At 33.9% G+C, this 16,551-nt stretch overlaps 1 protein-coding gene across 5 annotated transcripts in view; it reads left to right on the top strand.

Moving 5' to 3' along the window:
- XRN1 (5'-3' exoribonuclease 1) overlaps window positions 1-16,551 on the top strand; it is a 101,470-nt gene that overhangs the window by 17,593 nt on the left and 67,326 nt on the right. For all 5 annotated transcript variants that reach the window (XR_003006390.1, XM_024769041.1, XM_024769039.1 and 2 more), the window contains 9 exons: window positions 666-753; window positions 835-1,003; window positions 1,903-1,970; window positions 2,289-2,426; window positions 4,124-4,187; window positions 4,397-4,502; window positions 7,742-7,831; window positions 9,854-10,010; window positions 11,781-11,900. Coding sequence is in view for 4 of the 5 variants with exons in the window: in XM_024769041.1 (XP_024624809.1) it covers window positions 666-753; window positions 835-1,003; window positions 1,903-1,970; window positions 2,289-2,426; window positions 4,124-4,187; window positions 4,397-4,502; window positions 7,742-7,831; window positions 9,854-10,010; window positions 11,781-11,900 (1,000 nt within the window). In the remaining variant the exon portion in view is untranslated. The remainder of the gene's footprint in view (window positions 1-665; window positions 754-834; window positions 1,004-1,902; window positions 1,971-2,288; window positions 2,427-4,123; window positions 4,188-4,396; window positions 4,503-7,741; window positions 7,832-9,853; window positions 10,011-11,780; window positions 11,901-16,551) is intronic.

The raw sequence follows: 16,551 nt of genomic DNA, 5'->3' as shown, positions 1-16,551 counted from the left end.
AGAGTGATGAATTTTGATGTATGCTTTTTCTGTTAAATGATTATGCGGGGGTTTTTCTCCCTTTGTTTATTAATATGGTGTATTACATTGATTTATTTTCTTATGTTGGACTATTTTTGCATTCCTGAAGAAAATCCCATTTGTTCATGGTGTATAAATGCTTTTAATATGCTGTTAACAGCTTATATTCTTACTTGTAATTAATCCTGGAGTATAGGCCACAGCCAGGAATATAGACCCCTATACCAAGCCCGGAAAAGGTAAGAGAAGGAAGTGATGGTGCCTCAACATTGAAGCCTTGGACTGTACTGCAGTAGATATAAAAGTATATGTACTCACTTATCTATATGCTTTCTGCTGGTGGCCAGCCTTAAATGGACCAGATCCCACTGGTTTATTACATCTATTATGTATTACTTAGACTTTCTCAATTCTGAGAGTCCTTCCACAGAAAGCATATTGTAAACCAATTACTATGAACTTTATCTCTGTTGTAATTGTAGTTATATTTTTATCTTAACATTACCCTGCAGCTTGCCTATAAATTACATGCCTTAATGACAAGAATTAACTATTTTCTAATGATGTTCTATTTTAAGCTACGTTTTTAAACTTGAACCTTAAAAATATAATAAGCTCTGTGTTGATCATCTGACTAATTCCAGGGTATGCGCACCAGAAGAAACCACATTTCACCTTCTACACTTGTCTTTAATGAGAGAGTATATTGACTATGAGTTTTCAGCATTAAAAGTAAGTATTAATACAACCATGGGCCAAAGATGAATATGCAGAAATTTCCATAGATTTGACTCTTCTCTTCATATTGCATAGGACAAGATCACATTTAAATATGATATTGAAAGGATAATAGATGATTGGATTTTGATGGGATTTCTTGTTGGCAATGATTTTATCCCTCATCTACCTCATTTACATATTAATCATGATGCACTGCCTCTTCTTTATGGAACATATATTACCATCCTGCCAGAACTTGGGGGTAAGAAAAGTTTAATATTTGTTTGAAGCTACTTTAAGTTAGCACTCAACTAACCCTAAAAATGTCACTCAGTTTATTAGATTATGGCATGCACAACTAAAGTAGGAAAAGAATTTGGAGTTTCTTTTAGTCTAAGGTGCCAAGCTCTCTAAAGTTGTAACTTTCAATGGTTCACAAACAAAGAAGATGATGCTAGTTAAGCAGTCTCATTTATTGATACCTAACTAATCTCCACCTTAAATGGCTTAAGAAAGCCAGCAGAGGTTGCTCGTTTCACTTAGCTCGTTTCGTATTTAAGCATAGAAATTTAGTTTTCTGGATGGATAATCATCAGAGTATTTAATATGAGGGAGAGATTTTCAAGTTAAAATGGGAAACTGACAGATAGTGGTGATGCTGAATAAAACAGACGACAGGGAATTCCCTGGCCATCCAGTGGTTAGGATTCCGCATTTTTACTGCAGAAGGCGCAGGTTCAATCCCTGGTCAGGGAACTAAGATCCGGCAAGTCACGCTGCACAGCAAATCAATCAGCTAATCAATCAGTCAATCAACAGAGTAGCAGGACATTAGTCTTTTCTTTCTTAAGTTAACATATCAAATGAATGACCTAGATAGATTCTAGAACATATTTAATTTAATTAACTGTCTCCCAGTGTTGTTTGGAAATTTGGGAAGATTATTACTGGAATTTTTTATATTTTCCTTCAGTTCTTACATACTGTGTACTATAGTAACATCAAGTTCATAGAAACTAGGGCCACTTACATAGTCCAACACTGAGTGTTTTTTCTTGATTAGTAGAATGTCAAAACTCAATGTTTTGTAAAAATTTTGTAGAATGGTTTAGAAAAAATAATGTCAGCTTTTAGTACAAGTTTAGATTTTGTTCCTTTTAGGTTATATTAATGAAAGTGGACATCTCAACTTACCTCGATTTGAGAAATACCTTGTGAAACTATCAGATGTAAGTAACTAGAAGTTTTTGTTTTCCTGTCCCAGGGTAGCTATAAATGGTCAGTAACCATTTACATAATACCAGAAGAAGAAGGTTTTGTGATTCTACTCAAGTTGGTCATTCTGTATAAGTAATTTCACCTAAGTTATTTTCATTTCTATTTGCTTTTCATTTTTAGTTTTCAGAGTAATAGATGAAGTCCCCATGTAAAAAAGTAATATCCTCTGATTTCCTATGCCCTAGAAGTAGTCACTGTTAAAAGTTTGGTCTGTATTCTTCTAAACATACTTAAGTTATTTTAAAATAAATGTAAATATTTCTGTACAGTTTGATCGAGAGCACTTCAGTGAAGTTTTTGTGGACCTAAAGTGGTTTGAAAGCAAAGTTGGTAACAAGTACCTCAATGAAGCAGCAGGTGTCGCCGCAGAAGAAGCCAAGAACTACAAGGAAAAGAAAAAATCAAAGGTGTCCATTTTTTTAGGTGTCCTTTCATGTTTTTAGCTGTAAAGGTAAAACTGATATTCCTTGTTTCTCATTTTCTTTCTTATGATTTTAGGGTTACCTCATTTTAGTTTCATTTCTTCTTTTCCTCTATGGACATTTTAAAAATTGTTTTGGTTTCTTTTTCTCTATTAGATCCTATCATTTAAATCTGATCTTTAAAAATCAGTTTATTTTTACCATCAGAGAACATTGTGTTTTCTTTGTTCTTCCACTCTATTAATAAGTGTATAAAACATTTCGAAATATAAGAGCCCAGAAAATTAGTTAAAATGTGGATATTTATAGCATTTAATGTTATGAGACATTAACTAGATCAGTGATTTTTCTCTAGAAGTAATTTATATATAAAATCGTATGTAAAATACAGTGATAGGCTAGGCTAAGAGTAGTTAATAGCACGATATGTGGTAACTGTTAGGTCCTCAATAAGTGACTAGAGTCAGTTAGAATATGCTAGTACACTGTAAAACACCTCTAAGAAGCCCTAAAGAATGTCTTATGTGTGTTAGCTTGGAAAATAAACCTCTTCTGAAATTTTCCTCAGCTAACCCATAGTTATTGGATTCTGGTGAAACTGATGAGTTTCCTGCACTCTCTTTGCTGTACTGGTTTTATTCAGGCTCAAGCCCAATATCTCTTGCTCCAGGAAGGGCAACTGTCCTGATTTTCTTTAGTGCAGTCTTTCTAATTGCTTAACTTTTCCTCAGTGGAGCTTAGCAGTAGTCAGTCTGCATTCTACTCTGTTTCTTATCTTAATAAAACAGGCTCTGCAACTTTTGGGGGACCCGTACCCACGAACTTAAATATCAATAATCCATGACTCCGCCCACCTCAGCTCAGTCCTTAAACTTCACCAGTCATCCATGGGTGTGTAGTTAACATTAGAGACACTGGTAGATTGAAAGGAGCTGGAGAAACAGCCCAGACGCAGGAAATTGGCAGAGGCCCTAGCTTGGATGAAGAAAAGGAAATTGGGAATAAGGGAGTAGGAAGAACTAATGAGAGGCACCGGCAGTTGATAGGCAGTTAGAAGTAGAGGAGAGAAAGGATGAAATCACCAGGAGGAAGAATAGATGGGCAGGATATGAAGGATGTGATGAAATGGAAGAACTTTAGAAAAGCAGATGAGTTACATGGAAGAAAATTTAGAAGTGGCTGGTAGAGTCATAGGAATGATGGGATCCAGAGATACAAAAAAAATAGGTAATGTTTGTAGTTATTGGATTCAATCATAAACAAACAGATTGTGTTAACAATAGCCCAGAATTTGACATATAAAAATGTTAAAGTTGAAAGAATTTGATATTGATTGTGTACTTTTCTCTAAGTAAATGAAATATTCTTGAAGTGTTTTGTTTTTGGAACACATATATAATTAAATATATTTATCTTTTATATTGGTGAACATTACTTGTTATTTATCATTGAGGGGTCTGAATGTTAAGTTCTACATAATAAAGATTTATAGCTTCAGGAAACAGTGATATAAAACCAAAAGCATTTACACAGCATTTGAGGAATATTTTTAAAACAAACTTTTGCAGTGTGTCACTTAAGGATCATTCAGTTATCTTTAGTATTTTTTAAATCTCCCTGTTAAATGTCTCACCTTAAAGTATATCCTGCCTTAATTTTATATTGATTTATAATTTGTATAGGGCCAGGAAAACTCAATATGTTGGGCTGCTTTAGACAAAAATGGAGAAGTGGTAACTTCTAAGGGTGAGTACAAACTATGTATTTTAATAGATGCAATTTTTTTGACAGAATAGTTGTTATATCTTTCCTTTATTAGTACTAATTCAATAATATTGGATGAAATAGTTGTCTGTGGTAGTTTATAAGCATCTGCTTTGATATATATCAAAGCATTAGATATAAAAACGGAATATTCGTAATTGTCAGCCACTGTCTTTCTGTCTTTTTTCCAGACAATTTAGAAGATGAGACTGAAGATGATGACTTGTTTGAAACAGAGTTTAGACAATATAAAAGAACATATTACATGACAAAGATGGGAGTTGACGTAGTTTCTGAGTACGTTTTTGCCAATGCTTTTACTTTAAAGTAGGAAAAAAATTAGACTTTGCAGTGAAAACAACATAATTTTGATAGTTATGGTAATGGGTGGAAAAGATTTTTTGTTTTCATAAATTATTGTAAGCCTTTCAACTAGTACCATTTTGGACAAGGTAACATTAATTGACATGTGTTATGCAGTTGACCTTTGAACAACATGGGTTTGAACTGCACAGGTCCACTTATATACGGACTGTTTTTACTAAATACTTAATGCAGTACTACGTGATTCACAGTTGTTTGAATCCACGATTGGTTGAATTCACAGATGCAGAACCGCAGATACAGAGAGCCAACTAGTTATAGGTGGATTTTCTACTACACAGAGGGTTGGCGCCCCTAACTCCTGCATTGTTCAAGGGTCCTATGATAAAAATTGCCAAATAGAAAATGGTTAGTGTTTTGCTTCCCATCTTCTAAAGCTCACATCACACTTATCTCAAAGGGCACCTGGCTCAGCCCCAGGTTAATAACTAGTACAAAAGTTCCTTAACAACTTGACCTCTAGAATGGTGGTCCACACTTCTAAACTACAGCCCACAGTATGAATTACATATATTCGTATTTTATTTATTTTAATTTACAAACACTTATAAAGTGCTTACCAAGTGCCAGGCACTATTCTAAACATTTGAAAAATATTAACTCATTTATATTTTAATAATATAAACATATAAATATATATATATAACATGAAAATGTTAACTTGTAATTCTCACAATAATTCTTTAAGATAAGTAGAATTATTATTACCTTAAAATAGAGGAAATTAAGGAATGAGAGGTTTAAGTGATTTGCTTGAAGTGACATGCATAGGTAGTGAGTGGGAGAGCCAGGATTTAAACACAAGCAGTCTGGCTCCAGAGCCCATGCTTAACCACCAGATGAGACTGCTTTTCTATAAGTGAAATAAGAGTTTCATGAAATGCTATGTACCCTTACTACATTAGCAAGTAGGACTTCTGAGACTTGAGAAATAACATATTTAAAATAGTTAAGCTTTTAATCCTTTTTTCCTTTGTTCTTATATTTCCTTGATTACAGTTAGATAGAACTGTAGTACATGCAGTTGACATTAAATGCTTAATTTGATAGGAAACTAGTCTTCTGTTTTATTTCTTTTTCCTTTTATATAGTAAAATATAGACTTATGAAAATGAGATACTATTTGTTTGCCTAGCAAATAAGCAAATCTTTTTAAGTTGTTATATTCAGTGTTAGTCCAGGAGTGGTAGTAGATTTCTTCCCTTAATTACTGGTGAAAATATAAATTGGTAAAATTATTTTGGAAACTGCATATCCAAAAGCCTTTAAAATAGTCATCCCTTTGACCCAATAATTCTAATTGTTAAAATATCTTAAAAATATAAAGTTAAACACAGAAGATCCTTATACACAAGGAAGTTTATTACAAAGATTTTTAAAAGTAAAAAATTAGAAACAATGTACATGTCCAGTAAGAATGTTCATCGTAATTGTCTCCACCTCCTCCTCATTACAGTCACTATCTCTGCCATTTCCAGTGTTTCCAGAATATGCGGAACTGTTAAACTGGTACTTATGGAAAGTTCATAACAATTCAGAAAGATACTTTCAGTATATCATTAAGTACAAATTTTAAAAGCAGGATACAAAAATAATGCACAGTATCCTCTCATTAATACTTAAAAAAAAACAAAAAAAACCCTGGGCATAGAAAAGAGATTGAGAAAAATACCAAAAGGTGATAGTGATTGCTATAAGGTGATAAAAATGCTTTTTGTCATTATCTGTATTTTCAGTAATGAGGAAATATTTCTTTTATAATAAAAAAGTAATGCATTTCATTTTAAAAAGCATAGCTCCCAGGACTTCCCTGGTGGCACAGTGGTTAAGAATCTGCCTGCCAATGCAGGAGACATGGGTTTGAGGCCTGGTCCGGGAAGATCCCACATGCCGTGGAGCAACTAAGCCCATGCGCCACAACTACTGAGCCTGCTCTCTAGAGCCCGTGAGCCACAACTACTGAGCCCACACACCACATCTACTGAAGCCCGCACGCCTAGAGCCCGTGCTCTGCAACAAGAGAAGCCACTGCAATGAGAAGCCTGCGCACCACAATGAAGAGTAGCCCCCGCTCGCCTCACCTAGGGAAAACCTGCGAGCAGCAACGAAGACCCAACAGAGCCAAAAATAAATAAATTTTTTTTTTAAAAAAAAAGGGCTTCTCTGGTGGCCCAGTGGTTGAGAATCTGCCTGCTAATGCAGGGGACATGGGTTTGATCCCTGGTCTGGGAAGATCCCACATGCCGCGGAGCAGCTAAGCCCACAACTACTGAAGCCCGCACGCCTAGAGCCCGTGCTCTGCAACAAGAGAAGCCACCGCAATGAGAAGCCTGCGCACTGCAAAGAAGAGTAGCCCCCGCTCGCCGCGACTAGAGAAAGCCCGCGTGCAGCAACAAAGACCCAACACAGCCAAAAATCGATAAATAAATAAATTTATTTTTTTTAAAAAAAGCGTAGTTCCCAGAAATGATGTAGATTGTAGAATTTCTAAGTGTATCTCTACCTGAATTTTGGTAACAGACACTAACAAGGTTTATAGCTACTTTGGGGTTTAACCTAGAGTGCTCTTTTTTGCTCTGTGTGTGTGTGTGTGTGCGCGCGCGTGTGTAATGTGTGTGTCATTATTTTACCTTAAATGATGGTTTTTGAGAAAAAAGGGATTAGAGGGAATATTGTTCAGTGGATATCGCACTTCTCAAAGTGTGTTCTAGCTCTATAACCAGATTTTAAGATCTTCTGATTTCCTCCTGTGATTCTCTCAGGCATCCTCCCAAATAAAGAAGATTCCCATCCCTATCTCTCATCACACCCTGAATATTTAAGGAATTGGTAGTGCCATATTATAGAAAGTTTCATTAACTAAATCCTCAAACTTTAAACCAAAGGCACAGTACATTGACTGAATAAATATGCACAGCATGTTTAAGTATTCTCATGGTTGGTTTAGGAAAACTATAAGGCAAACCTTTAATCCGGCATGATGGAATTTTTAAAAAATAATATTTTGGAGTTTTTCTGATTGCAGTTTTTGGTTTATTCATTGATTAACTAAAACGTGAGACAGGATGTGATATCAGGAGATACGCTGTAAACACAAATGGCCTGTCTTCAAAAAATAATGTTATAATGAAAATATTCTTTTCTATTTTCAGTGACTTTCTGGCTGATCAAGCTGCATGTTATGTTCAGGCAATACAGTGGATTTTGCATTATTACTATCATGGAGTTCAGTCCTGGAGCTGGTGAGGGAATAAAAACAAAAAGTTTTGTCTTTTATAATGGTTCATTCTACTGTAAGCTCATTTGAGAATCTCTTTTCTTTTTATTTCTATTTATGATAGTATTTTTTAAAAGATACATACAGCCAAGTTTAAATGAAATACAGGTGATCTTTTTTTATATGAAAATACTTTAAAAAGACCCTTTTATAACAAAGATACTTCCAGCTATAGCAGATGGCCCATAATAAAAGCTCTCTGTTAATCTAATGATTTGAAATTTTCTGTTATAATGAATGAAGTGTGACAAAGTCTTGATAATTAATGGGTCTGAGCAGTGGTTAAGTGGGATTGTTTATTATATTCTTCTCTACATTTTTATGTGTTTGAAAAAATTTTTCTATCAGGAGTAATTATTGAAGAATGGGTTATATGAATGTTAGACTGGGAAGGGTAAAGAAGAAAGGAGAAAGGAATTACTTGCTTTTCCTGGAAATAATAATAATTTGTCTCGTTTCCTATTCCAGCAAGTTCCATCTACATTTCCAAAGCATCCACTTGTTATAGAAAAAATAACAAGCCAAAATATGCTGCAGGGAAAAGCAGAGACTTTTAAGTGATGAGATAGCTTGTTTTGTTTTGTTTTCAGAACACCTGCTAGGCTCTGTTTTAAAGCACCAACAGCAAAACAGACCAGTGCAAAATAATGTGGCATTAATTTCACATGATTTCACTTACTAATAGCCTTTACAAATCTTTGCAATAACTAACATGATTCTCAGGGCGTCTCTGAAGAGTATTCTATGACAAAAATCCTTGATTTGCCATTTTTTAAGAGGGTGAGTATAAGTTATCCCTATTATATTACCAGGCGTTAAGGCCAGGCACTTGAAAAGCATGTTCTCATATAATCCTCACAACTATTTAAAGTAAGCATTGTTCTCTGCCTTTTACAGATGAGGATTAGAGAGGTTAAGTAATATTTCCAAGATGACATATACCCAAGAATCAAGTCCAAGGCTATCTGATTCCCAAAGTCTATACGTTTTGCCTTGTTTCACATGCCATTCTGCCTCCTAAACTTTCCCACCCTTTTGAAGTATGACATAATTGTGGAATATAAAAATATTTCTTGGGCTTCCCTGGTGGCACAGTGGTTGAGAGTCTGCCTGCCGATGCAGGGGACATGGGTTCGTGCCCTGGTCCGGGAAGATCCCACATGCCATGGAGCACCTAGGCCCATGAGCCATGGCCACTGAGCCTGCGCGTCCGGATCCTGTACTCCGCAACAGGAGAGGCACAACAGTGAGAGGCCCGCATACCGCAAAAAAAAAAAAAAAAAAATTTCTTCATTGTTTTGTTGGCATCTTTAGTCAAACATTAAGAACATTGAAAGTTTTTTTAAAATTGTATGTTTCAAGTTTTGTAAAAATATTTTTTCTGTAGTTAAATATGGGAAGGTATTAAAAACAAAAATAGTTGGTGTGTATGATTGATAAGTGGTTTAATCCTTACCACGAACACAGTATATATATACTAATGCAAAGATAAAAGTTCTTAGAACTGACTAGTAACAGCCATATGAGCTCAGACTCACTGTTCCCTCTGTCCTTACAAGAGAAGCTCAGGCCCACATGAGCTAACTGAACGTCTTCTGACTACCTCATTACTTCATTCTAAGAACCTATTGTTTGGAAGACTCACAGTCAACATTTTCGAAACTGAACAGCCATTATCTTATTTATATATATAAATAATAAATTATATATTTATATATTATTAATATATATATCCTTGCATGCATCCAAATTTTGAGTGTGAAACTGCACTTAAAAAATTAAGGAAATAGAATATTTGTTGCCATCAAATGACCTAAATTCTCCAACATTGCTGATTTTTTATATTCAAGTAGCAGAATTATGAGTGATTTTTTGTCTTTAGAATTATTGCCATGTGTTGTTAAAATAGAATATGGAGAAGTATATGCTTACTATTGACCTGTTTCATAAAATTGCCAGTTGTTTAAAACTCAGTTTTGTTTTATAGGTTTTATCCGTACCATTATGCACCTTTCCTGTCTGATATCCGAAACATCAGTACACTCAAAATCCATTTTGAACTAGGAAAACCTTTTAAGCCATTTGAACAGCTTCTTGCTGTACTTCCAGCAGCTAGCAAAAATTTACTTCCTACATGCTACCAGGTGAGTTTTAGAATTAAATGTGTTTACGGTCTTTTTAATATTTAGGAGCTCCTGCAAACTTAGAAACATCATACCCAAATTTCTTTAATAGCTAAATATATTTATATTCAGTTTCAAATACAGGATTCCTTAAACAAATCCCTTGAAAAGTAGTTGCTTGATTTAAAGTTAGCTTTGTTTTATATTTTATTTTTATTTATTTGGTTGTGCCGGGTCTTAGTTGCAGCCTGTGGGCTCCTTAGTTTCAGCACGTGGGCTCCTTAGTTGCGGCAGGTGGGCTCCTTAGTTGTGGCATGCGAACTCTTAGTTGCAGCATACGTGTGGGATCTAGTTCCCTGACCAGGGATCAAACCTGGGCCCCCTGCATTGGGAGCGTGGAGTCTTAACCACTGCGCCACCAGGGAAGTCCCCAAGTTAGCTTTGTTTTAAAAAGGCAAACAAATTTCATAAGCCATTCAGAGCATAACTTCTTTATTTTCAGTATCTTTAAGCACATCTTCAATTTGTCTCTGCACTGATGAAAGTAAACTGAGATAGGCAAAATCCGAAGCCATCTACTTTGTCCAAACGTTTACAGATTTCATTTCAGTTCTCTTTTACCCTCTACCTATTAGAATACGGATGATTCTAATAAGTTATTTGTATCAACAAAAGTATTACCTCCGTTTATATTTGGATTTTAAGCATTTCATTTATCAAATTGTGGAATAAAAGGCTTTTCTCTGGTTAACATGTTTCACGTAACAGGAAAAAGATATTTCAGGGGTGATTGAGTCACCAAAATTACGCCAAGCCTGCTAAGCTGATTCTGAGAGTAAACTTCATTTAGTTCTTCTAGAGCATCAATCTCTTCTTCTAATTCCATGGTCTGGTACAAGGTACTGGAGTAGACACATATAAACACAGACACACACACCTGCCTTCACTGCTTGAACAGTATCAGGCTTCCTTCTGTATCTTTCTGAAACTTAACCTGTCCTTCATCCTGGCCCCTGGCCTTTCTTTCTTAAGTTTCTTTGATGGTTTTTTCCTACCTTCACATACATTAAGGATTGATACTCAACCACTCTGGACCAGTAACCATGCAGGTTTTTATAGCCACATCTGTTTTGATTGTTCTGTGCTCATGACTTGCTGATTATTAAATACTTTGAATATGACCTTAAGAAATATGCTATTTCTTTAAATTTTTTATATCATAATCTTCCGTATTCTATTCCTAGAAGACATCTTTAACTTTCTTTATCTACTTTTGTTAAAAAAATCTCTAATAAAAACGTCATATTGAACTTCTTATCTTTGCTATTGGTAGTAAAGAGATTTTAGGATTTTTTTTCTTTTTAATTATCTTAGTTCTTATATAACTTAATAAAATCAGTTGATTAGGACATGAAAATAAATTGCCTAAGGTTAAAAATGGAGTGTGTGAAATGAACTGAAGTCTGAATGGGAAAACAATTTAGATAGGCCTTGTAAAGTGAAAAGACAATAGAAGATAGAAATGATAAAATTCAGAGTAAAGATAGTTTTGCTACATAACTAGCTTAGTGGAACAGGAAAGTGGTGAACGGTGGTGAAATTAGAAGCCTCATACTTGAAAATCAAAATATAACAAGTATATTACAACATATCTAAGATGTGAAAATTTACTTTTGCTTTGCTTAGAAATTTTAAACTGTTACAATTGAGGAAATATTATAAATATATTAGCAAAAAGCTACATTGATATTAGTTGTTACATTTCTATTACGCTGTTTTATATTTTCACAGCATTTGATGACGAATGAAGACTCGCCAATTATAGAATATTATCCACCTGATTTTAAAACTGACCTAAATGGGAAGCAACAGGAATGGGAAGCTGTGGTTCTAATACCTTTCATTGATGAGGTCAGTGCATGAAATAGTTATATATACATGTATATTTTAATCAGATATTATTTCACATAAATTAATAAGCAGTGGATTTTAATCACCATTTGTGTTTTTTTAATGAGTTTTAACTACTCTCATCTTCATTATGTGTATCCAAACTTGTAGGTATGCTAATTATAAGAAAGCTGGCATTGCTTTACTAATAGTAGACAAAGTAGGCTTCAGAACAAGGAGCATTACCAGAAATCAAAGGCTTGAATAACACTGTAAACCTACTCAACTTCATTAATATATGTAGAACACTGTGCCCAACAACTAAAGAATACACATTTTTAAGTGAAAGTACATTCACCAAGATTATTTGGTGAGACGTAAAACATGTCTGGGGCTTCCCTGGTGGCGCAGTGGTTGGGAGTCCGCCTGCCGATGCAGGGTTCGCGGGTTCGTGCCCCAGTCCGGGAAGATCCCACATGCCTCAGAGCGGCTGGACCCGTGAGCCATGGCCGCTGAGCCTGCGCGTCTGGAGCCTGTGCTCCGCAACAGGAGACGCCACAACAGTGAGAGGCCCGCGTACTGCAAAAAAAAAAAAAAAAAATGTCTGAATAAATTTAAAAGGGTTGAAATCATAAAGAGAATGTTCTCTGACCACATGGAATTAAATTTAAAACCAGTAACAACTCTCTGGGAAACTTACAGATATTTTGAAATTAAATAACACACTTGTAAATAATCCATAGATTAAAGAAATTAAAAGGGATATTTGAAAATATTTATCTCAATGATAATGAGAACATGTATCGTAATCTATGATAAAGGTAAAGCAAGGCTTAAAGGGAGACTTAAGGTTCTAGATGCTTATCCTAAGCAATAAGACATTTTAAAATAAATTAAGCTTCCTACCATAAGAAGCTAGAAAAACAAGAGCAATTTAAATCCAAACTAAGCAGAATGAAGGAAATAAAAATAGCAGAAATCTATGGAAAATGAGCAAACAATAGAGAAAAATCAATGAAACCAAAAGGTGGTCCTCTGAAAAGATTAATAAAATTGATAAATCCTAGCTAGACAGATCAAGAAAGGCTGAGAAAAGCCAGAGCACGAGGGGAGAACACATAAATTGCCAATATTTGGAATGAAAGAAGAGGTGTCCTATAAATTCTACAGCTATTAAAAGAATCCGTAAGGGATATTGTGAACAATTTTATGGCAACGAATTCAGCAACCTAAGTGAAATGAACACAGTTCTTTAAAGACACAGTTTAGCAAAACTGACCAAAAAACATGTAAAAATCTGAGTAGTCCTATATCTTTTAAAGACATTTAGTTTCATGATTTAAAATCTTCTCACAGAGAGAATTCTAGGTTCAGATGTCTTGACTTGTGAATTCTAGCAAGCATTCAAGGAAGAAATAATACTAATTTTACACAAACTTTGAGAACATAGAATAGGAATAATCACTTCCCAATATATTTTATTAGACCAGCGTGATGCAGATACCCATAGTAAATGATGTTACAAGAAAAGAAAATTACTTGCTAATATCCCTCCTAAAAGTAAATGCAAAAACGTTTAACAAAATAAAGCCAGATGGAATCCAATAATATGTTAGAAGGATAATACTCATAACCAAATGTCATTTATTTTAGAAACACAGTGTTGATTTGCAATGTGATTTACCACGCTATCAGTATTCAACATCCAATTTTAATAGAAATGCTCAACATACAGTACTAGAAATAAGATGACACTTCCTCAACTAGATAAAGTGCATCTTAGAAAAACTTGCTAACAGTATACTTAATAGTAAAATTTTGAATGTTTTCTCTGTAAAATCAAGAGTAAGACAAGGATGTGTATTCTAACCTATTACTGTACTGGAAGTCCAGTGTATTAAGTCAAGGAAAAGAAATAAAGGCATGCAAATTAGAAAAGAAGAAGAAAAATTGTTTTTATATGCACATAGCACTATTACATATATAAAAAATTCTAAGCAGTCTTCAAAAAGATACTCTAATCAATAAGGAAATTTAGCAAGGTCACAGAAAATCTATACAAAATCTATATAAAGTCTATACAAAATTCAGTTGTTTCTATATACTGGTAGTAAACAATTGGAAAATATAAATTTTTTTAAATAAAAAGATTTTTATTCTGCTTTCAATAGCATTAAGATATATAAAATACACAGTTACAAATTTAACAGCATGCACACTGAATGCTACAATAGTGTTGAGATACAGAAACCTGAATAAATGGAGGGACATACCATGTTCAAGGAATAGAAGATTTAGTATTGTTAAGATGTACCCTCTTCCCAAATTGATCTTTGAATTCAATATAATCCCAATGAAAAGGCCAGCAGATTTTTATGTAGAAATCAGAAATCCTAAAGTCTTTATGAAATTGCAGAGGATCTAGAGTAGCCAAAGCAATCTATAGGAAGAAAAACAATACTGGAAGACTTTCATTCTCTGATTTCATGACTTACCATGAAGCTAAAGTAATCAAGGGAGTATGTTACTTACATGGCAATAGACAGATCAGTGGAACAGAATTGAGTCCAAACATAGATCTATACTTGTCCAGTTAATAAATTTTCAATTAAGATATCAAAGCTACTCAATGGGTAAAGAAAAAGCTTTTCAACAATTGGTGCTGAAACAGCTGGCTATATATGTTGAAAAAACCTGTACACTAATGTTCAGAGCAACTTATTTGTGATAACCCCAAACTGGAAAACATTCGAACATCCTTCAATGAGTGAGTGAGTAAAAAAACTGTAGTACATCCATATAAAGGCATACTACTCAGCAATAAAAAGAACTATTGATATAAACAACGGATGGAAAAAAGTTCATTTGAGTGAAAAAGTCAATCTTGGAAGGTTTTATATAGTTCCATTTATATAATATTTTTGAAATGACAAAATTATTGTAATATAAAACACATCAGTGGTTGTTAGGGGTTAGGGTTGGGGATAGGGTGTGACTATAAAGGGATAACATGAAGGGGTTTCTTTATGATGATGTGACAGTTCTGTATTCCAGTTTTAGTGGTGGTTACATGAATCTCTACATATGATAAAAATTCCATAGTACTGTATACACACACACAATTTAGATATAAAAACTAGTGAAATCCGAATAAATCTGTAGTAGTGATGTACCAGTGTCAATTTCCTGGTTTTGATGATGTACTGTGGCTGTAAGATGTTATCATTGAAAGGTACATGGGAACACACCATACTAATTCTGCAAATTCTTATGAATCTTAATGTTTTTTGCCACTGTACACATGCTATGAAAAAAGGACTTGTGTGTTTATGTATTCTTTTTGTTTGTTTGTTTGTTAATGCATTCTTTTTTGTTGTTGTTGTTAATGCATTCTTATATATCAGAGATTTTATTTTTGTAAGGTAGAATCCCCAAAGCAGGAATGCTTGGTTAATGGGAATGTGTATTTTTTGTTTTAATGAATATCACCAGTCTTCTTTTTCAAGAAGACTGGTCTAATTTACACCAGCAATATTTAAGTGCCTACTTCTCTGCTTTTCTAGTCCTGAATATTATTGCTTTATTTAATTTTGATGATAAAGTCTACTGATGATAAAGAATGCCATTCATTCAAATTTATTTTTCCCTGATTCCTAATTTAAGTATATTTTGATGTATGTTTGTCTTTTGCATTTTCTCTTTTGTAAATTGTCTGTCTATATCCTTTTCCTCATTTTCTTTTTTTGATTTTGAACAACTCTTTTTATATTAGGAATATTTTTCCCCAGTGTGGCATTTGCCTGTTGATTTTTTTGTGACATCTTTTATCACATACATTTTCTTTTACTTGAAAGATGTCTTTTTCCTTAAAGCTGTTCAGCTTTTTCCTGCCTTATTTAAGAGTTTTTCACTCCAAATTATCAATAATCTCCTAGATTTTTTCCCATTATTTTTGTTGTCTCATTACTCTGACACTTGCTTTTGTATACAGTATGATATTGGAAAGTATATGTGCTTTCTCTCCTAGCTGGATAGCTAGTTATGACAAAAGCATTATTTAAATATCTGGAATACCATGTTTGACGTAGATTTGGATTTGTTTTTGAACTCTGTTTTGTTCTTCTGGTCTGTGGGTCTCTTGTGGTGTCAATACTTAAATGTTTTGCTTACAGGTAGTTTTATAAAAAGTGATAGGATCTGGTAAGACAAGTTCCTGGTAACTTTGTGCAGCTCACACATTCATCCTTCCAATATGAACACTAACATCATTTTGCCCTTTAAAAGGAAGTATTTTAAACCATTGTGATTTGATTGGAATTATGTTAAATACAAAAGATAATTGGAAAGATGAACATACCTATACCATTGTACAATTTGTAAAGTAAGAGATCAATGAGCAGTGAATTAAGATAAATTATAATTACGATCAATTCATATTTAAATTTTGATTTTCTGCTGATTTTATCCTCACGTTAGTGATTGCTGTTGGAGTGATAGTTTCAGAGGAATTTGTAGTGACAAGCAATATTCTAGGGCCCTTTGAAACAAGAATAGCACATCAGTTTTTCATGTAATGAAATGGAAAAGAATTGTATTAGTTAAGATTTTTGTTTTTCAAGAACACAAATAGTAATTCTGTATTCTGAGGGAAAATATTTATTCTGTATGTTGA

The sequence above is a fragment of the Neophocaena asiaeorientalis genome, unplaced genomic scaffold (genome assembly GCF_003031525.2).
Source record: "Neophocaena asiaeorientalis asiaeorientalis breed wild unplaced genomic scaffold, Neophocaena_asiaeorientalis_V1.1 scaffold118, whole genome shotgun sequence".
NCBI classification, from domain to species: domain Eukaryota; kingdom Metazoa; phylum Chordata; class Mammalia; order Artiodactyla; family Phocoenidae; genus Neophocaena; species Neophocaena asiaeorientalis.
The sequence above is the reverse complement of the archived record's forward strand: the minus strand, read 5'-3'. Positions and strand labels throughout refer to the sequence as shown.